The sequence below is a fragment of the Podarcis bocagei genome (genome assembly GCF_964188305.1).
Source record: "Podarcis bocagei genome assembly, chromosome: 2".
In the NCBI taxonomy this organism is placed as follows: Eukaryota; Metazoa; Chordata; class Lepidosauria; order Squamata; family Lacertidae; genus Podarcis; species Podarcis bocagei.
In genome coordinates, this window is record NC_138126.1 from 56,233,161 (window position 1) to 56,255,665 (window position 22,505).

Consider the following 22,505-nt stretch of genomic DNA (forward strand, 5'->3'; position numbering starts at 1 on the left):
GCTTTAACTATGACCTTTGTTGGCAAGGTGATGTCTCTGCTTTTTAAGATGCTGTCTAGGTTTGTCATTGCTTTTCTCCCAAGAAGCAGGCGTCTTTTAATTTCATAACTGCTGTCACCATCTGCAGTGATCATGGAGCACAAGAAAGTAAAATCTCTCACTGCCTCCATTTCTTCCCCTTCTATTTGCCAGGAAGTGATGGGGCCAGTGGCCATGATCTTTGTTTTTTTGATGTTGAGCTTCAGGCCATATTTTGCGCTCTCCTCTTTCACCCTCATTAAAAGGTTCTTTAATTCCTCCTCACTTTCTGCCATCAAGGTTGTGTCATCTGCATATCTGAGGTTGTTGATATTTCTTCTGGCAATCTTAATTCCGGCTTGGGATTCATCCAGTCCAGCCTATCGCATGATGAATTCTGTATATAAATTAAATAAGCAGGGAGACAATATACAGCCTTGTCGTACTCCTTTCTCAATTTTGAACCAATCAGTTGTTCCATATCCATAGCTTCTTGTCCCACATAGAGATTTCTCAGGAGACAGATGAGGTGATCAGGCACTCCCATTTCTTTAAGAACTTGCCATAGTTTGCTGTGGTCAACGCAGTGAAATGCATTTCCGTAGTCAATGAAAGAGAAGAAGATGTGTTTCTGGAACTCTCTAGCTTTCTCCATAATCCAGCGCATGTTTGCAATTTGGTCTCTGGTTCCTCTGCCCCTTCGAAATCCAGCTTGCACTTTTGGGAGTTCTCAGTCCACTTACTGCTTAAGCTTCATTGTAGAATTTTAAGCATAACCTTGCTAGTGTGTGAAATGAGTGCAATTGTGGGATGGTTGGAGGATTCTTTGGCACTGTCCTTCTTTGGGATTGGGATGTAGACTGATCTTCTCCAATCCTCTGGCCACTGCTGAGTTTTCCAAATTTGCTGGCATATTGGGTGTAGCACCTTAACAACATCATCTTTTAAAATTTTAAATAGTTCAGCTGGAATATCATCACTTCCACTGGCCTTGTTATTAGCAATGATTTCTAAGGCCCATTTGACTTCACTCTCCAGGATTTCTGGCTCAAGGTCAGCAACCACACTACCTGGGGTGTACGAGACTGGGCATGTTTAGCCTGGAGAAGAGGAGGTTAAGGGGTGATATGATAGCCATGTTCAAATATATAAAAGGATGTCACATAGAGGAGGGAGAAAGGTTGTTTTCTGCTGCTCCAGAGAAGCGGACACGGAGCAATGGATTCAAACTACAAGAAAGAAGATTCCACCTAAACATTAGGAAGAACTTCCTGACAGTAAGAGCTGTTCGACAGTGGAATTTGCTGCCAAGGAGTGAGGTGGAGTCTCCTTCTTTGGAGGTCTTTAAGCAGAAGCTTGACAACCATATGTCAGGAGTGCTCTGATGGTGTTTCCTGCTTGGCAGGGGGTTGGACTCGATGGCCCTTGTGGTCTCTTCCAACTCTATGATTCTATGAGACATCCATATCTTTCTGGTATAATTCCTCTGTGTATACTTGCCACCTCTTCTTGATGTCTTCTGCTTCTGTTAGGTCCTTACCACTTTTGTCCTTTATTATGGTAATCTTTCATATCTCCAATTTTCTTGAACAGATCTCTGGTTTTTCCCCTTCTATTGTTTTCCTCTATTTCTTTGCATTGCTCGTTTAAGAAGGCCTTCTTGTCTCTCCTTGCTCTTTTTTGGAAATCTGCACTCGATTTCCTGTATCTTTCACTATCTCCCTTGCATTTTGCTTGCCTTCTCTCCCCCACTATTTGTAAGGCCTCATTGGACAGCCACTTTGCTTTCTGGCATTTCCTTTTCATTGGGATGGTTTTAGTTGCTGCCTCCTGTATAATGTTACGAGCCTCCATCCATAGTTCTTCAGGCACTTTGTCCACCAAATCTAAATCCTTAAACCTGTTCCTCACTTCCACTGTGTATTCATAAGTTCATATGCCTGGAAATGAAAGGAAAGTCCAATGCTGTAAAAGAAAAATATTGCATAGGAACCTGGAATGTAAGAACCATGAACCTTGGTAAGTTGGAGGTGGTCAAAAATGAGATGGCAAGAATAAATATTGACACCCTGGGCATCAGTGAACTAAAATGGACAGGAATAGGTGAATTCGGTTCAGATGACCATCATATCTACTACTGTGGGCAAGAAACCCATAAAAGAAATGGAGTGGCCCTCATAGTCAACAAAAGAGTGGCGAAAGCTGTACTGGGATGCAATCTCAAAAATGATAGAATGATCTCGATACGAATCCAAGGCAGACCTTTTAACATCACAGTAATCCAAGTTTATGCACCAAACACTGGTGCTGAAGAAACTGAAATTGACCAATTCTATGAAGACTTACAACACCTTGTAGAAATGACACCAAAGAAGGATGTTCTTCTCATAATATGGGAAATTGGAATGATAAAGTAGAGAGTCAAGAGATAAAAGGAACTACTGGCAAGTTTGGCCTTGGAGTTCAAAAAGAAGCAGGGCCAAGGCTAATAGAGTTCTGCCAAGAGAACAAGCTGGTCATCACAAACACTCTTTTCCAAAATAAAAAAATTCCTTCCAGTAGCACCTTAAAGACCAACTAAGTTAGTTCTTGGTATGAGCTTTCGTGTGCATGCACACTTCTTCAGATACACTGAAACAGAAGTTGCCAGATCCTTCTATATAGTGAGAAGGTGGGGAGGGGTATTACTCAGAAGGGTGGTGGGAATGGGAGATTGGCAGATAGCTGAGATGAGCCTGTTGACGACTCTTAACGACTGCAATAAGAGTCGTCAACAGGCTCATCTCAGCTATCTGCCAATCTCCCATTCCCACCACCCTTCTGAGTAATACCCCTCCCCACCTTCTCACTATATAGAAGGATCTGGCAACTTCTGTTTCAGTGTATCTGAAGAAGTGTGCATGCACACGAAAGCTCATACCAAGAACTAACTTAGTTGGTCTTTAAGGTGCTACTAGAAGGAATTTTTTTATTTTGACTATGGCAGACCAACACGGCTACCTATCTGTAACTCTTTTCCAACAACACAAGAGACGACTCTACACATGGACATCACCAGATGGGCAGCATCAAAATCAGATTGATTATATTCTCTGCAGCCAAAGATGGAGAAGCTCTATACAGTCAGCAAAAACAAGACCTGGAGCTGACTGTGGCTCAGATCATCAGCTTCTTATAGCAAAATTCAAGCTTAAACTGAAGAAAGTAGGAGAAACCACTGGGTTGGTAACATACAATCTAAATCAAATCCCATGTGTCTTATTTCATCACAAAGCAGGGAGCGGAGCCTCAACTCACAACCAACATTTCAGGACAGTGAACAACTGACATCCACACCATGTACAAGTTTATTCTGTAATAGAAAAATGTAAGGGCATATGTTGTTCTCAGAACATCACCAGCTTCAAAATAGAATCCCTAGCATATTTCTGGGCACACTTGAAAGTGCTAGTTTCATCCTTGAAAGACATTGCATCACAAGGACCACTTGCTTACATAAAGACCCACCAGGTAATTGAAGTCATAGGGCAAGTCTCTTCTTCTGTTGTCTTGCTGGCAGTGACTAAATGCTTGTTACTAGTGGCTTCCTTTTGGAATGCCCACTCCAGGGCAGTTTACCAGGTGCATCCTTCCTATGAGATTTAGGTGCCATGTCAAAACCATTTTTATTTGGGGTGTGTGCATCCCATCCTTTTAAGGAACCCTAACTTTCACTGTTTCATTTCTGCTAACACTTTGCTTGTTTTCTAAGCAACTCCAAAAAATGTTGAAAGGTAGGATAGAAATATATCTGCTAAATAAAGTTGCAGGAGATGTCTGGGTACACATAGTGGCTGGCAAGTCTAACATCCTCTAGGACCGATCCCATCCTTTGCCCAAGACACTGAACATGGTCACTGATAGAACCTGCACTGATAAAAAAATGATTTTTGGGGAAGGGTTGACTTTTACTGACTACAAGGGATGTTTGTCCTCTGTTTCATCATATTTCAAAATGTAGTGACCCTTGACAAGCGTGGGAGGTTGTAGCAGCATGCAGGACTTTCTTAAATGTGTCTGTGTAACTTACTCAATTTCCGATTATGTAAGACCCAGAATTACCTAACTCCGGAGTTCAGTAACATTACAAGTTCAGTAACATTGCTGAGTTCAGTAACATGACAAGTCAATAACATGACAACATCATCCCTTTGTGGCCCCATGCTCTTTTTTCACCCCTTGCATTTGAAAGCAGAGAATTATATACAGTTAGCGTCCCTCTACTGATGGAAGACTGTTTGAGCCTTCTGAGAGTGGAACACCCTCCAATACGCAGTCTCTCCTGCAGCCCCCACCCCACTCCCCTGGTCTGCGCTGGAGGGTCAGGAGATCCTTCAAAATAGCTTGGGAGGTGGGGTTGGGTTGCAAGGAGGCAAGGGAAATCATAAAAAAGTCACAGGAAGGTCAAGTGCTCAACAAACAGTAATGTTAGGATAATTGTTCTGAATTGCTTTACAGAGTACAATATTCTGAACTGTATGTTCCACTATGTAGTTAATCAAATACCCTTATATTGTTATAGAACTGAGGGGTTCATTGTGCCTGGGAGTCTCAACCGTCTACAAAACTGGGGCCTATACAAGAGGAAACCAGTCCCCTTGTAATATGATGGCCCTAGCTGGCCCAGGCAATCTGCTGTTTAAAGGTCAAGCACCCATTCTCTCAGCTCTCAGCTCAAGGTTACATTATATCACTGAAAGGATAGCAGTAGACACTCACCACATTGCTTCATGACTTGGTAGGTTTTGGATTTGATTTCCTGGTAGCCAGTGCTATTGTTGTCTGGGATAGGAGACTGACTTAGCTCACACAGCAGCACAGTGAAAGACATCTTGCCAAGATCCAAGGATCAAATTTCCTGTATAGTCAAACCTCGGTTGTCGAACACAATCCGTTCCGGAAGACCGTTCGACTTCCAAAACATTAGACAAGCAAGGCGCAGCTTCCAATTGGTTGCAAGAGCTTCTTACATTCAAGCGGAAGCCGCGTTGGATGTTCGTGTTCCCAAAAACATTTAAAAACCGGAGCATTTACTTCTGGGTTTTTGACATTCGGGAGCTGAAACATTCGAAAATCGAGCCGTTTGAGAACCGAGCTTTGACTGTATACTGTACATGTGTTATCAAATTTTCTTTATGGAATTATTTTTTTTTAAAAAAAACAACAACATTATTATATACTGTGACTTACCTTTTGCAATTTTTTATAGTACAGGACTTTCTTAAAACCACAGGAAAGGGGGAAGCCACTCATATATTTTTGGTATTGCAAACATATTGGGTAGAACACAGATTTTCCATTCACTTGCTTGACAAGATTGGTGACATTGGCAGGATGGGGGATGTTCTGTTGCAAGAATATTGTTCTGATTCAGTGGGTAAATATTGGGTAGAACACAGATTTTCCATTCACTTGCTTGACAAGATTGGTGACATCGGCAAGATGGGGGATGTTCTGTTTCAAGAATATTGTTCTGATTCAGTGGGTAAATATTAGGCTTCATCAGTCCACAAAGTCCCTCAGACGTTAGTTGTTCATTAACTCTTTCGTATAAAAGACTTCACTTCTGTGGATTTGTCACATCCAAAATGGACAGGCATTTTTTTGTCGCTTGGCTGTTTTTTTCTTCACTACAAGTATTTGTGGAACCTGCGGCACCTGAGGTAATTGTCCCTTTTTTTGAATTAGACATGTCTCATTTGTCTTTAGAATATCGGGGAAATGTACATGAATTTGCAATATCCAATTTTTTAAAACTTATTTTCATGTGGGGTTTAGGGTGATGGCACGTAATGGGAAGTCCTTATTCTTGGGCAGCAGACTTCCATGACTACTTTCCCTGACCTTACACTATTCACATCAGTAGACTACTCATGAATTAGATTCCCATCCCCCTCTTTTTATCATGTTACCGAATGCAGTTCGGAAACATGAAAAAAGAGGGGGAGGGGAATCTAATTCATGTATGATTTTAACCTTAATTTAGTTAATACTACAATTGAACTGGTTGTCTTAAATACTGATGGGAGTATATAAACTACTAATTTAATTTATAATCTGGGAGGATGCATAACTCTGTGATAAGAGTATCTGCTTTGCATGCCAAGGGTTCCAGGTTTTCTAGAGCCTGCCAGTCAGTGTAGGACAACAGTGAGCTAGGTGGACTTATTTTTTAGGGCAGGAGCATGAACATCATCTGCCAGAGTGGAAGCCTAATGAATGCACTCTCTCCTTGCTCTGACAACTAAATGAGCTGATGAAATCTTGCTTTATAATAATACATTTGGTGTGGAAGAAGTTTGTCTGAATTCAGAGAATCTTTTCCTCTTCTTCTCCAGAATGCCATCGAAATCTACAGCCTGCATGTGGACTGCAAAGTTACCTCACGATATGCCCACACAGTAATCACCAGCAGAGTTGTCAACAGAGCGAATGAATCCAAGGAGGCTCTTTTTGAAGTGGAGTTACCCAAGTCAGCTTTCATCACAAACTTTAGCATGTAAGGCTTTGTAAGCTCATGTCTGGGGCCTCTTAAAAGATAGAGGACTTACTCCAGCCCAGCTATTCTGTGAATGGAAGGGCTTCTTCCAGCTGAGGAAGTGAGTTGCAACCAGTAAGCTGTTCCAGTGCCATCAACCGAACGTCCCAATGAGTTGGGGGAGGAGGCAATTTTCACCTTTTAATTTATAAAAGCAGAATCTTACTGAAACTGAATTCACCTTCCCCCAACATCACCTCCCACATGGTTCTGAAGGGTCCCCCCTTCAGAGCAGTTTTTTGAGGAGGAATAGGTGGGCTACAGAAGAGGACAGGGGCATAAGAGGATATTACCTTTTTCTAATGACTTTAACTGTTCAAAACACTGTTTTTTAAGGACAATAGATGGAAAAACATATCCTGGAATAATCAAGGAGAAGAAATCTGCACAAGATCAGTATGACGCTGCGGTTTCACAAGGACAGAGTGCTGGACTGGTCAAGTAAGCAACTCCCCCCGCTGCTGCCATTGCAGTCATGGGTAAAGCCATAGAGAGGATAGAAGTGTATAGGAATATTTGGAAAGTGGTTTACACCAAGTACTTTACTAGACATTGCCACTACTTCTTAGCACCACTGACATCATTCCCCAAAGCTGAAGCGGGTCAAGAAAATGCACACTAGACCAAATGGGTTGATCAAATAATCACACAACAATACCAAAGGGAAAGGCGAAAAGAAATAGTCACCAAACCTGATGCTGTGAGCAAAAATTGTCCCTAAATGCAGGCCAACTGTGATCATTAAGCAAAACATTAAGGACAAGATGGGTTGGAGCCAAAGTTCTGCTGATTTACTAGGTCTCTTCTGCCTCTGTCTCTCTTGCCTTGCACCTGCTCAGAAGCCTCTCCTAAATGTCAGGTGCCCTCAGTGTAAGCTGTGGCTTGAGAATGCAGCAATGGAAATGAAGTGAAGGGACCTTGCGATCACAGGGCTCCATTTCCCACTACAGTTTACTGTGTAGCAGCTGTACTGTTTACAACTGTCTCCTCACATCCCAGAAAGGGCTTTCAGGGGCTGCAGAGCAAAGGAGGTGAAAGATTCCATCATGCAAGTGGCAATTTGCTCACACAGTTGCAGATCCAACCCAATATTCTAAGAACCTAAGTCTCTATTCACTCTATCTCCATTTTACAGTCCTAGCAGTATGCCCAAATTATAACATTCTAAAGAGTGTAGATTTGACTAGATTATAATCGATCTAAAAGAGCTATTGGTGGCTTTCATAAAGTAAACCCGCTAAGGGTTATAGACACCATATCAAACACTCACTGGTATTGCATAGTGATGTCACTGAAGTTCAAGTATTTCAAATATGAACTTTACAAATGATAATGTTTAGCTGCATCATGAATTGACTGTTGTTTCCCTGAGAAGTTTCCCCCCAGCAAGGATTCTTGGAGACTGTCACTTCTGAGAGGCTCTTAGCATTTAGAAAAGACACCAGATGTTCTAGAAATGTCATGTCCCAAGTTTTTGGAAGTTCAGCAGCGTCCTATCCACAAGAAGACCAGGGACAGGTAGCTTGCAGAGCTCTTAACATCCCTATTTAGGTGCTCTAGAACAGTCAAATTTCCATGAAACCGTGGTGCTTTGGCTGCTGCTATTTCAGCACTCCATGGATGAATGAAGGACACCATTGATGCCATTTTCCTCTACAAGACAAACCACACCTGTCAGAATTCCCTCTTACACACAACTATTAAAAGTATAAGAGGCCTGCCTTCAACATCTCCACTCCAGTATCAGTGCAAGTATACTACACTACTTCGAAATCCAGTATCACGTGAGTTGACTTCTACTCATGTAGTGGGACATCTCATTCTTCTTCTCCCCCTTGCAGGCCCCTTTGCCTTCCAAATCTGTTCTTGAGTGTCCCCATATCCTCTGGAAAAGATTTGTGGGACACAAACAGCATCTGCAGGGGAAGGAGATAAAGGAAACATCTCGTGGCACACGGAAGTCCATTCTGCTAGTGGATGGGCACAACTTAATATCACTCAAGAGTTCATTTCCCAGACACACTTGAGGATGAGCTGCCAAATTCTTGCATAAAGCCTAAATTCCTCATTTCCCTTCAGATCAACTGGAAGAAAACTAGAACAGTTTCGTGTTTCAGTCAATGTTGCAGCAGCTGCCAAAGTTAACTTTGAACTCACATACGAGGAACTTCTAAAGCGAAAGCTGGGAAAGTACGAACTGCTGATCAAGGTCAAGCCCAAACAACTTGTTAAACACTTTCAGGTAAATTCTTGGAAGAGGCTCTTTCTATAAATGACACCAGTTGCTGGCCCCATGTTGTAGCTGAAGGTTATGACTCTGAAGCATCTTTTTATTTTCTTCAGGTTGACACCCACATATTTGAACCACAAGGTATAAGTGCATTGGAAACTGAGAGCACTTTCATCACCAATGAACTGAACAATGCTCTAACAAAGGTGCAGAATGAGACAAAGGTATGCATCATAGGGACTACAAGACTTAGCATGCTTTAAAAAAAAAAGAAAAATCACCGGTCCTCCTATTCTAGCTTGACTGATTGTTGGCTTTTGTGGCTCTTATTTAGGCCCACATTTCATTTAAACCAACCATAGATCAACAAAGGAAAACCCCTGGAGTGGATGACACACTGCTCGATGGAGATTTTCTCATACGTTATGATGTTAAAAGGAGTGAGACTGCAGGTGATATACAGGTAAAAAATTACTGAGAATTCAGAGTAAGAGGCATCACTTAGCTAAATTCAAGGGGGGGGGCATAGGAAAAGGCCTATTTAGAAATTGTATAATCTTAGTTTCAGGCAGCAACCCCTAAACTTTTGTTTGAAAAAGAACCAGAACTGAATTGTAGCATAATCTTCTTCCTGAGATTTAGATATTCCAGTCAGTTTTCCAGGTTCTTTAGTAAGAAAGAGAACAGCAACTTCCTTTAGATGAACAGTTGTTGGCTTCTCATTTTCCTAGTCTTCATGTAGTCTAAGGACATCCCTACAGTAATTTCACCACAGAAAACTAACTGCAAAGGCAAAGGGTCTCTAATCTCAGTTTAAAAGACAAATATTGTATCTCTAGGAACACAAACCCTGTTGACGTACCAGTAAAGTGGGTGTGTTTATCTAAAAGGCTGGTTTAAGCTGCAATCCTATGCTCACTTACCTGGGAGAAAGTCCTGTTGAACTCAATGGGACTTACTTTTCAGTAGACCTATGTAGGTTTCAGTAGACCTATGCTTTGTCTTCAGTTCATCTGCTCAAAAATTTCTAGAAGTCAAGATCCAAGTTTGGGGCAAGAGAGAACTCCAGCAGAGATTTAACATGGCAAAACATGCAGCAAAGCAAAGTGTAAAAATATAGGATGTAAATCCTTAAAATGTGCCCTTTTCAGCGAATTCCGAAATGTCTCCCTTTAAAATGTCCTCCCAAATTTTTCCACTTCCCCGGCATAGAAAAAGACCACATCTGGTAAATTATAAAAATGGTTTACAGTGGTACCTCGGGTTACAGATGCTTCAGGTTACATACGCTTCAGGTTACAGATGCTTCAAGTTACAGACTCCGCGAACCCAGAAATAGTACCTCGGGTTAAGAATTTTGCTTCAGAATGAGAACAGAAATCGTTCGGCGGCAGCACGGCGGCAACGGGAGGCCCCATTAGCTAAAGTGGTACCTCAGGTTAAGAACAGTTTCAGGTTAAGAACAAACCTCCAGAACGAATTAAGTTCTTAACCCAAGGTACCACTGTACTTACAAACTCTCCTTGGGTCAGATAATGTGCCTACTATAAAGCATTCAGAAAAGTTGCAGAGGCAGCAAAATGTAGCTTGTTTGCAAAATGCTAAAAGCTCCTTAACCAGGCATAGGCATACTTGGCCCTCCAAATGTTTTGGGACTACATTTCCCATCATCCCTGACCACTGGTCCTGTTAGCTGGGGATCATGGGAGTTGTAGGCCAAAAACATCTGGAGGGCCGAGTTTGCCTATGCCTGTCCTAAACTATTGGTATAGGAAAACGTTTGTTTCAGACTCCATACTTGTCTCAAACAAAAGAGGCTGCAGCTCAAAGCTCCTCACACACCCCTGTTCACATGTAGACTGAAGGAACGAAAGCTTGTTTACCTATTTCCTTCCAGGGTGAGGGGAAGTTACAAAGGCTAAACCTGCTGGGACAGGTTACTCTATGACCTTAACCCCTTCATGCATTACTGTATTTTTCGCCCCATAGGGTGCACCTAGGTTTTTTGGGGGGAAATAAAGAAAAAAAGTTATTTCCCCCCCAGGCGCGGGGCTGGGGCAGAGGAAGCCCGAGCTTCCCCCAACTCCAGCCCCCAGAACAGGCTGCTTCCTGAAGCCTGGAGAGCGAGAGGGGTTGGTGTGCACCGACCCCCCTCCCTCTCCAGACTTCAGCAAAAGCCTGCATTCGCCCCATAGGACGCACACACATTTCCCCTTCATTTTTGGAGGGGGGAAAGTGTGTCCTATAGGGCGAAAAATACGGTAATTAGATTCAATCATGCTGGTTATATGAGGCTGGATTAGCCTACATTTAAAGGGCTGGTTGTACTGCTCATACAGTGGGTTTTTGTGCGCATGCTATAGTTGAATTGACATGTGGTCATAAGAAAGCAAGAGCATAAGAAAAACCTGGTGGAGCAAGCCAATGGCCCATGTAGCCTAGCTTTCTGTTCTCACAGTGGCTGAACAGTTGCCTGCGGGAAACCAGGAAGCAGGATTTGAGCAGAACACACTTCCCTCCTGTGGTTTCTGGCATTCAGAAGCTGTGGAGGCTGAAAATAGCCATTGTGGCCATCAATAGCCTTATCCTCTATGAACTTGTCTATGAATTTAAATCCTCTTTTAAAAGCATCTAAGGTGGTGGCCATCACGGCTACCGGTGTGAGCAAGTTCCATAGTGTGAGTTATTTTATACACTGCTGTGTTGTGATATGAATGTGTAATACCTTAATACCACTTATTTTGTTTTCAGATTGTTAATGGATATTTTGTGCATTATTTTGCACCCAGTCAAATGCCAGCATTTCCCAAAAACGTGGTCTTTGTCATAGACACGAGTGGATCTATGGAGGGGAAGAAAATACGGCAGGTAATGTTTTTCCAATTAGAAAATGTTCTAGTGTTTCTGCCATGCTATGCTGTGAGGGTTTGATTAGCTGCTTGTGCGTGAAAACGTGCTCCCTCAGAGTTTGTGCGCCCCCACAAACCTCCGTGTGTGACGGAGCTCCTCAGACATGTCTGCTCTAGTCACTAGTAGAGTCCGACAGTGGCTGTCTGCGGAAGCGTTTCCAACAAAGAAGTTCCTTAACGGAAACGCGTCTCCTGGACTCACGGCGTGACAGTTTCCTGCGAGGTATGGGTCTCCCTATGGGAGACTCCGATACCTCGCCACTGTTCTCGCTGGAAGCCTCCCTGAGCCCTCCCTCCTGCTCGCATTCCCTCAGAGACCCACTCCTCCCCCTGCTGGTCCCTGCTTCAGCAGTTGAGTCTCTTTCATCCTGCCTGAGTCCCTCCACCACCTGATGCTCTGATGGCAGTTCCCTGACATCCACCTCCCCTCCAGGGCCCCCCTCACCCCCTCCCAATTCCTCCCCCCTGGGAGGTGAAGGGCTAAAACCCCGAAACGAATCTTCCTCATCTTCTGACGTCTCGAACAATTCTCTCCATCGATCGTCGTCCTGGCCAGCTGAATCCTCCTCCTCTTCAGAATCTGGGAACCCCTCCAACTCCTCTTCCTCGTCGGTGGTGGCAAAGTATTCCCTTCGGAACCTCGCTACAGGCTGAGGTTTACGTGGGAACCTCTGATGAAAAGTCTCTATTAAAACCTCGTCATTGACATCCTCTGCCCTAACCCAGGTGTTTTCCGACTCCGGTTCCCCTTCCCACATTACCAAATACTCTACTTGATCTCCCTTCCACCTGGAATCGAGGATCTCCGCTACATGGTAGCTGTGTTCCTTCTCCTCCATTGCTGGTCCCCTAGTGACCCTCCCCTCACTGTCTCCTCTATACGGTGACAGCAACGACCTGTGAAAAACTGGGTGCAGCTTCATGTGGTTCGGTAACCGGAGCCTGAAAGCCACTGGATTGACCTGCTGTATGACTTCAAACGGACCCAGCCTTTTGGGTCTTAATTTCTTACAACCTCCTTTGAATGGCAACCCTTGGGTTGACAGCCACACCTGGTCCCCCACCCTGATGCTTTCACCTTCCCTTCTGTTTTTGTCTGCTTGCCTCTTATATTCCTCCTTAGCCCTGTTTAAGTTGAGTTGGAGCTGGCGATGGATCGCTTCCATTTCTTCCACGAACTGTTCTGCAGCTGGAACGCTCCAGTTCTCCCCCTCCCCCCCTGGGAAGGCTCTGGGATGGCACCCGTGATTAGCCAAAAAGGGGCTCATCCCCGTGGACACGTTCTCTGCATTGTTGTAGGCAAATTCTGCCAACGCCAGCTTCTCCACCCAATCATTCTCTCTGTCATTAACATAACACCTCAAATATTGTTGGAGAACCCCATTTGCTCTTTCCGCCTGCCCGTTGGTTTCAGGATGACGGGCCGTCGAGAAATTAACCTCTACATGCAGTAAGCTCATGAGCTTCCTCCAGAACCTGGAAGTAAATTGTTTCCCTCGGTCTGAAACCACCCTCAAGGGGGCGCCATGCAACCTAAACACATTCTCTACAAACAATTTGGCGGTTTCTTCTGCTGTAACCGCATGTGAGCAGGCTATGAAGTGGGCCATTTTAGTTAACAGGTCTACTACAACCATGATGGCTGTTTTCCCTCTAGACCTTGGCAGATCAGTCATGAAATCTATTGCCACTGCTTCCCACGGTCTCTCAGGTGTGGGCAGTGGTTCTAATAAACCAGCCGGCGCCTGCCTCTCCCCCTTGGCTCTTTGGCATTGTTCACACCCTCTCACATACTCCCGCACATCTTCCCTGACCTTGGGCCACCAAAATTCCCTGGTAACCAGCCACATGGTTTTGTGTTGCCCAAAGTGCCCTGCTGTGGGGCTATCGTGCAGCTGCTTGAGTACTTTCTCCCTCAATTCCCCTTCCGGTATATATAACGCTCCCTTATAATACAATGCCCCATTTCTCTCCTCAAAACCACCGGGTTTGTCTTCCTCCCCTCTGAGATCCCTGAGTTTCCCCTGGGCGTATGCATCCTGCACCGTACCCTCTACCAATTCCCTTTGCCCCACCAAAGTCGCCCCACACACCCAGCGGTCCTCTGGAATGATATGGGTTTCTTCGGGTGCTCCCTCCCCCTCCAAATATTCAGGCTTGCGTGAGAGAGCGTCCGCCCTAACATTCTCTGGGCCTGGCACATAACAAATCTCAAAGTTAAATTTGGAGAACTCTTGGGCCCATCTCAACTGCCTTTGGTTGAGCACTCGCGCCGTTCTCCAGTACTCTAGATTTTTATGGTCCGTGCACACTTGCACTTTATGTTGTGCACCAACTAGCAGATGCCTCCATCTCCGGAACGCCTCATGAATAGCAAGCAGTTCTCGGTCGTACACCGTGTAGTTCCTCTCGGATTTGTTCAGCTTCCGCGAGAAGAAGGCACACGGACGCCACTCCGACTCCTCCTTCCCCGGCTGCAGAAGAAGCACCGCCCCTATGGCTCTGTCAGATGCGTCTGTTTCAACCCTTAGCTTCTTTCGTAAATCCACATGCAGAAGTTGTTCTTCAGAGGCGTAGGCCCTTTTCAGTTCCTCAAACGCTCGCCCCGCCTCCGCCGTCCATACAAACTTCTTCTTACTGCTGAGACAGTCAGTGATGGGCGCCGTCAGATGGGCGAAGTTGCGGATGAACTTACGATAAAAGTTTCCAAACCCTAGGAACCTCTGCACATCCTTCTTGGTTTTGGGTGTTTTCCATTCCAGCACTGCCTGTACCTTGCCGGGATCCATGGCCAATCCCTTGTCTGACAGGCGGTACCCCAGGAATTCCACCTCCTTGGTATGGAACCGACACTTCTCCAGTTTGACCCACAGCCTGTTGGCTTGCAGTCTGCTCAACACTTCTCTGACGTCTCTCACATGTTGCTCCTCATTCTCAGAATACACCAACACATCATCTAGAAAGGCAACGCAATTCTTGTAGAGCAAAGGGCCCAGCACGTGGTTCATAAAAGATTGAAAACACGCGGAGCCTGCTTGTAATCCAAATGGCATAACGAGGTATTCAAACGCCCCCAAAGGGGTAAACATGGTGGTTTTCCATTCATCCCCTTTCCTTATGCGTATCAGGTTGTACGCCCCCCTTAGATCCAGCTTTGTGAAAATCTTTCCCTTCCTCACCATGGTCAAAATATCATCAATTCTGGGCATAGGGAACGCCACCGGTTCAGTCACTGCATTCAGCCGCCTAAAATCACATACAAGTCTCGGCTTGTCCGCATTTTTTTTGTCCACAAAGAACACTGGGCTCCCCCCTGCTGCTTTGGACTCTCTGATGAAGCCTCTCTTCAGGTTCTTGTCAATGAACCCTCGCAACTCCTGCATTTCCCTGTCTGACATGGCATACAACTTGCCCACGGGACGCTGTGCTCCAGGGAGTAAATTGATCTGACAATCAAAGGGTCTATGAGGTGGTAGTTGGTCAGCTTCCTTCTCGCTGAACACGTCGCTGAGATCTGCATACTGTGGTGGTACCTTCACCTTCCCCATTACTTCAGTCCCTGCTAGGGTGGCTTGGGCCCCTACTGAACCCTTCTCCCCTTTGCAGTGTTCTAGGCAATGTGCTGAACCAAAGGACACCACTCTTTGATGCCAGCCAACCAGCGGATCATGTAGAGCTAGCCAGCTCATTCCCAAAATAATGGGAGCGCCTCCCAGGGTGGCCACATTAAACGCTATCAGTTCTGTGTGCCTTGCCACCCTCATTATCATTGGGACAGTCTGCAAGCGGACTCCTCCTCCCAACAACTCCCTGCCATCAATCGTGGTCACCTGCAGGGGGTTGCTTAAAGGGATGGTCTGTATCTGGTGTTCAGCAGCAAACTCCTTGCTCATAAAATTGCAGGAGCTGCCTGAGTCCAATAGCGCCTTTATTTTTAGGGGGTGCCCATTCTGCAGCTCTAGCGACACTTCAATCACTAGAGCAGGTCGAGGAGCTTCTGGCACGGGCACTTTCACTGCTCTTTGGCCTGGCTGCAGTGCCCCAATTGTGGCAACCAGGCGTTGGCTTTTACCTGCTCCGCTCCCCCTTCTTCTCCCCCCTCAACAGCTCCCACCATCCCTTGCCATTCCTTCCTCTGGGGGCAGACTCTGGCAAAGTGGCCTGGCTGTTGGCAGAGATAGCATTTCCGGGGGCCCTTTCCCTCCTTCTTAGCTCCCTCGCTGGTTTTTGAAAATGCGCGCGCGCGCGCTGTTCCGATTTCCATCGGCTCTGCCGGCGGGAAAGCTGGCTCAGGAATGTCTGGAATGCGGAACTCCTTCCAACGTTCCCCTCTCCCTTCCCGCCTCTCCAAGGCTCTTGCCTCCTGCCGCGCTCCTATGGTCAGCGCAGATTTGGTCAGCTGATCCATAGACTCCGCCCTGGGGCTCCGTGCCAGCTCGTCTTTCACCCCCGAAGAAAGACCTTCTTCAAATAGCATTTGAACGGGTGCCGCCGATAAATCCCAACTCAGTCTGTGAATCAGCATGGTAAACTCAGTCCAATATTCACGGACAGATCGACTCCCCTGCTTACAAGCCATTAGCTGTCTGCGCACCACCCCTTCCTCAATATCGCTGGAAAACATGATATCCATTGCACGAAAGAACTTCATTGTGTCCTTTAGTATGTCATTGTGCGTTGCCATTAGGGGTCGCACCCAGTCTCTAGCCCCTTTCTCAAGATGCCCAATTACAAAAGCAACTCGCGATTCCTCATCAGGGAACTCATCGAACTGCACATTAAGGGCATATTGCATCTCTGTCCTAAAAGCATGGTAGTCCTTGGGGTCCCCCCCAAATTTCTGCACCAATCCTGGTACCTTTCTGGGGAATTGAGTGGCTCTCCCCTTCTTGTCTGCATCCTGAGCCCTTCTCTCCTCCAGCCTCGCCGTCTGCAGGGCCAGTTGAACCTCCAACGCTCGGTATCTATCTTCCAAGCTTGGACCAGCTCCAGCCCCTGCTCCTCCGGTTCCGGTTGGTTCGCTCATGATGCCTTCTCTTGCACAGGCAGCGTACAAAGACTGTCGGACTGCTGTGAGGGTTTGATTAGCTGCTTGTGCGTGAAAACGTGCTCCCTCAGAGTTTGTGCGCCCCCACAAACCTCCGTGTGTGACGGAGCTCCTCAGACATGTCTGCTCTAGTCACTAGTAGAGTCCGACAGTGGCTGTCTGCGGAAGCGTTTCCAACAAAGAAGTTCCTTAACGGAAACGCGTCTCCTGGACTCACGGCGTGACAGTTTCCTGCGAGGTATGGGTCTCCCTATGGGAGACTCCGATACCTCGCCACTGTTCTCGCTGGAAGCCTCCCTGAGCCCTCCCTCCTGCTCGCATTCCCTCAGAGACCCACTCCTCCCCCTGCTGGTCCCTGCTTCAGCAGTTGAGTCTCTTTCATCCTGCCTGAGTCCCTCCACCACCTGATGCTCTGATGGCAGTTCCCTGACATATGCCAACGGTATGTTAATTACCAGTGACAATAGCAGTATCTCTTTGACAGTCACAATGAATCCTTATGGAGTCTGCTATCCCACAGCAGGACCAAACTGCTCCTCTCTTTGAGATTTGAGAGCTGAGGCACATAAGAACAAGTGTTTTAGCTCCTTAGAGCCTTGCTCATTTACAGTAGTTTGGACTTAGTCCCTGTCCTATTTTTCAAGCCCACTGCCTCCTTGGCTGTTTATGCAAGATAGCCTTTAAAGTAAGGAAAGCAGTATTGTAGGACTGCCAATTCCCAGGGTCCACACATTCCGTTGTTCTCTCACTGGTACAATAGGTTTTGCTGGCTTTTGTAGCACCTCAAGCAACTCCCAGGAAAAGCTAGGCCACATTCTGGAAATCAGTTGGGTCTGCGTGTGCATAAAGCACTGGAGATGCATCACCCCTATTGCTACAACCCTAGAATTGCCTTTCTGGGAGGAATCTCAAGGGGCAAGAGAGGTACAGCAGTGCATGAGGTGTAACGACACATTGCCACACCTTCTCTTGACTGAATTTACTTTAGAAGACCAGCAGCAGAGCATGTAAATTCTACTACAGTCTGAAACCAGCCACACAGTACCACCTCATCAAGTAAATTTCCCAGATAAATTGCTTTCTGACATGTCAGTTTACTTAAGAGAAGGCTACAAGCATGCTGTTTAAAGAGGACATGGTCCCTTGTCTTGTCTTTTTTTTCTAGACCTTAGCAAATGATATTAAAGAGGGATGTTAATGGCCTAGAATGAAATTTAAAATGGGAACCAAATCAGTTACAACACAGACCAAAGCAGTTGTTCTGGGACACACCTTGCCCACAGCAACTTCTACATGCAAGGTCCTTCAACCAGCTTCATGGGCTAAATTTTTTCCTGCACAAAACCACTTCCATATTGGGGGGGGAAGAAAAATACATAGTTGTTTGGCTGCAGTTCTGTGTCCACTTACTGGGGAATAGGTTCCATTAAATACAGGGGGACTTCTATATGCCAAGGCATGCCAAGACATGCCAAGGATTAGGCTGCTAGACCCATACTCTGCAGAAATATTTATTTAAATATAAGTCTAATGTTAAGTTTCTGATTCTGTGACTGGAAATTACATTGCTTTATTACTTTTTATAGACAAAAGAGGCAATGAAAAAGATTTTGGAAGACCTTAATCCTGAAGATTACTTTAGCTTAGTTCTCTTTAGTGGAACTGTGAGGTTATGGACTTCATCTTTGTTGCAAGCTACAGAGGACAACGTGGAACGGGCTAAACGACATGTTGAGACCATTTCTGCTGGAGGAAGTAAGTTTGTCAACTGAACAGACTTGTCAAGTTTTTCAGCAGAGTTTTAATCAGAAATGCTCACTGCAGTATATTTTTAAAGTCCATACCTAATTCTCAGGTGTTCGGTTTTCCATTCAACAGCTTCTTATTTTTTATGCTCAGATATATGGCCATATTCCTCCTCTATAATTGTTCAGTGTATTAACTCCCATTTGCATACTGTATGTCTAAACTTGCTGGTCTCTTGATTTTTCTTTGTGGACTTAGTGCTATTTTATTTTCTTTAAGCCATAGATTTCTACTAGTCTAGGTCTTTTTGCTTTCTTTCCCCATATCCCCAGGGCAACATCTTGCCTTCGATGCAGGAGCAAATGCCCACCAAGGTGTCAAGTCAAGATATTTTGGCACAAGAAATAGACTATCCCACAAGGGCCTCTCCTCCCACCCCAGCAATTAAACATTGCATAGCATTATCCACCCTAGCGCCTAGTTTCTAGAGCATTTTTCTAAGGCCTGGGTTAAAACTCCGCCAGACCTTGGCAGACTGGAACACACATAAAACATGGGCTGGGTGAAAATAAAGCCTATATATATAAAAAACAATATAACAGCAACATTAAGATTGAATGAAATTAATTTGCCTGTTTCTCCTAATTCAGTTGTGAAACTATTGACTGTACCCAGTGATTTCAGTAACTTTGCATTTATTTCTTTTGTGTTTGTCTTCTTTGTATGTTCAAAACTCATGGACTGGATTTCACAATATTGCAAATAAGAAATGAAATAACCAGTAACTGGCTGCCTTTTCAAGACTGTCTAACTGTTGGGATGGCCCTGGCTGTCTCTCTCCCTCCATACCTTTGAAGCCTCCTCACTAGATCTCTGAAGAACAATATAAATCTCTGCTCAAATCCACTGACCTGTTTTCTTTCCCATTACAGCAACAGATATTAATGGTGCTCTTCAGAAGGCAATACACTCACTGGACAAAGACACCACAGCTGAGCTATTACCAGACCAAAGCATTTCCATGATAATTCTGCTGACAGATGGTCAACCTACTACTGGTGAGTTAGAAACAGCAAAGCCACACATTCTGCTATTATTTTCATTTATTTATTTTTATTTTTAATGCATAGTTATCAACAATTACTTTAATTAGACATTTTCTGTGTGTGTGTGTGTGTGACCCCCTTTTCAAGCTCCTACTTCCCTTTCTCTTTAACAATTTGCCATTTCAAACCTTCCACTAAAGATTCTCCCAGTATCTTTGGATTTGGTTTTTACGAGCCTCTTAAACATCCAACATATCCATACAACTGACAAAGAGATAATCAAATAAACAAAAAAGGCTAAACAGAGGGAGGAGGATGCTAAACAGAGAGGAGCTGAAGAATCACACACAGACTGATCCTCAGCAGAACTTTCTTCAAGCAGTTACAGCCTAAGTGGAAACACAGAATATCCTCCAGACATCGGCTTGCCGTATAAGTCTACAAATTTTCCTCATGTTTTATAACTCTCTTTCATAACTTTATTTACTTCGGACTCACTAGATTGTTTGAAGTTCTACTCATGAGTGTGAGATGGGGGGAAATATAGCCTTTATCTGGCTACAATATAGTACTCCTGCCGTTTCTCAATAAGAAACAGGAAATCCTAAATACAAAACATTTTTCTTGGTACAGAAGAAATATGTATTATAGTTGAACACAAATATCCAATATTTGCTTCTAAGTTTTTTCTTTAATTGAAAAGTCAGTGGGTGTTTGTAAACTCATTAATATTTTTTATACTCCCAACATCTGCTTGTTTCTTTCAAAATGCAGCATATTTAATTATTTTATCAGTGGCTGGGGTGTGTTCACATTTTATACCCATATATGACAGGTGAAACAAGAATTGATAGGATTCAAAGAAACATACGGGAAGCTAATAAGGGGAAGTACTTCATCTACTGCCTTGGCTTTGGATTTGACGTCAGCTACACATTTTTGGAGAAGATGGCTTTAGAAAATGGGGGAGTGGCTCGCCGAATATACGTGGACTCAGATGCAGCCTTGCAGCTCCAGGTAGGGGAGAAACAACAATCAAAACATATACATATATTTTAAATGAAGAATCTCAAAACTGTCTTCAGGTAGGCCAAAATCTTTCTCTATGGAAAGGAATTCAGTGTTGTACTATAAGTTAAAAGGTAGGTAAAGGACCCCTAGATAGTTAAGTCCAATCAGAGGCGACTATGGGGAACAGCGCTCATCTCACTTTCAGGCTGTGGGTTTGTCCACAGACAGCTTTCCAGGTCATGTGGCCAGCATGACTAAACCGCTTCTGGCACAACAGAGCACCCTGACGGAAACCAGAGCGCACGAAAACACTGTTTACCTTCCCACTGCAGTGATACCTATTTATCTACTTGCACTGGTGTGCTTTTGAACTGCTAGGTTGGCAGGAGCTCGAACAGAGCAACAGGAGCTCACCCTGTTGCAGGGATTCAGACTGCCAACCTTCTAATTGGCAAGCCCAAGAGGCTCAGTGGTTTAGACCATGGCGCCACCTGTGTCCCTTGTTGTGCTATGGAAAACGTTCCGTCAACACGGAGCCTTCCCTTCTCTGCTTCCTATGCATGCTGTTCTGGGGGTTCTCCTGACCACCCCAGAGCCAATTTTGGAGGGTGTGGGGCACACGGAGGAAGGAGAGTGGGGGAGAGTCTCATTGCATTAACAGAAGCATTTGTGCAGGCTTCTGCCAATGGGATTTGTTCCTGTGGTTACCTTTTCTGTCTGTCTCATTCAAGGGCTTTTATCAAGAGGTAGCTACGCCTATCCTGGAAGAGATTGAAATGAAGTACCCAGACAATGCCGTACTGGAAATAACTCAGAATAATTTCAAGTTGCTCTTTGATGGCTCTGAAATTGTTGTAGCTGGAAAGCTTAGCAATGACGTTGACGATCTTCCTGTGGAAATTAAGGCTAAAGGAGTAAGTACTGAGCGGGGGGGTGGCTTCTTTTGTATGAACAACTTTGGGCTGCATACAATGTTGGGTCCCCAACATTCTGTGGTATATCCTGCTTTGAAACTAAGAACTCTGCGCGAGGTATGTCCCCTCAAAGAAGCTCATCAACAATTTTGTCTACCCTAAAAAAAAGCTCAGCAACTTTGACCTGAACCTGAGTCTCTTAGGAGTTGGCTACCCCTGCTCTATTCTTTTCCTTTTATGTTTTTTTAAAGTATTTGAAATTCTTTAAAGGGAAAAAATCCTTCATCCAAATATCCCAGGGAAGCTCACAATAGAAAAATACAAAATGAGAATACAAAATACATAATAAACCAGATATAAAAACAAACCATTAACGCTCCCTCCCACAAACACATTTAAGAAGCCATAGAAGGTTAATCAGCCGAATGCCTGTTGAAAAGAAACATTTTTGCCTGGCGCCTAAAGATATGCAACCAGGGGCGTAGCAGGGAGGGGGCTGATGGGGCAATCACTCCAGGCACATTGGGGGGGGGGCTGCTCCAGCCACCCTCCCTGAGCCAGCCCTGAACTGCTTTGCAAGACCCCTCAGGGAGGGCAGCATGAGGGGGACACTGCAGTCATGCACCCTTGAATCCCAGCCTCTACACAAAAACATGAGCTCACAATTGTCTTGTTTCTATTGTTTTATTCATCATTTGTTCATTTTATAAATGCAATAGGTGCCTACTCTTCTCTCTCCCCTCCAATTTTAAAAGTTTGCTTAAATAGGTTTTCCCCTCTAACATCAGTTTGTGTAGAAAACAGTATGTGTTGCTTATACAGTGGTACCTCGGGTTAAGTACCTAATTCGTTCCAGAGGTCCGTTCTTAACCTGAAACTGTTCTTAACCTGAAGCACCACTTTAGCTAATGGGGCCTCCTGCTGCTGCTGCGCCGCAGGAGCACGATTTCTGTTCTCATCCTGAAGCAAAGTTCTTAACCCAAGGTACTATTTCTGGGTCAGCAGAG

The 22,505-nt window shown here is 44.8% G+C and overlaps 1 protein-coding gene across 1 annotated transcript in view; it reads left to right on the plus strand.

Moving 5' to 3' along the window:
• Positions 1-2,107: 2,107 nt before the first annotated feature.
• LOC308581476 (inter-alpha-trypsin inhibitor heavy chain H3-like) overlaps positions 2,108-22,505 on the plus strand; it is a gene marked incomplete at its 5' end in the record, with an annotated part of 69,543 nt that continues 49,145 nt past the window's right edge. The window contains 11 exons of the mRNA XM_081183886.1: positions 2,108-2,121; positions 6,353-6,556; positions 6,932-7,036; positions 8,675-8,837; positions 8,939-9,049; positions 9,160-9,288; positions 11,577-11,693; positions 18,368-18,536; positions 19,460-19,585; positions 20,409-20,590; positions 21,316-21,498. Coding sequence (XP_081040012.1) covers positions 2,108-2,121; positions 6,353-6,556; positions 6,932-7,036; positions 8,675-8,837; positions 8,939-9,049; positions 9,160-9,288; positions 11,577-11,693; positions 18,368-18,536; positions 19,460-19,585; positions 20,409-20,590; positions 21,316-21,498 — 1,503 coding nt within the window. The remainder of the gene's footprint in view (positions 2,122-6,352; positions 6,557-6,931; positions 7,037-8,674; positions 8,838-8,938; positions 9,050-9,159; positions 9,289-11,576; positions 11,694-18,367; positions 18,537-19,459; positions 19,586-20,408; positions 20,591-21,315; positions 21,499-22,505) is intronic.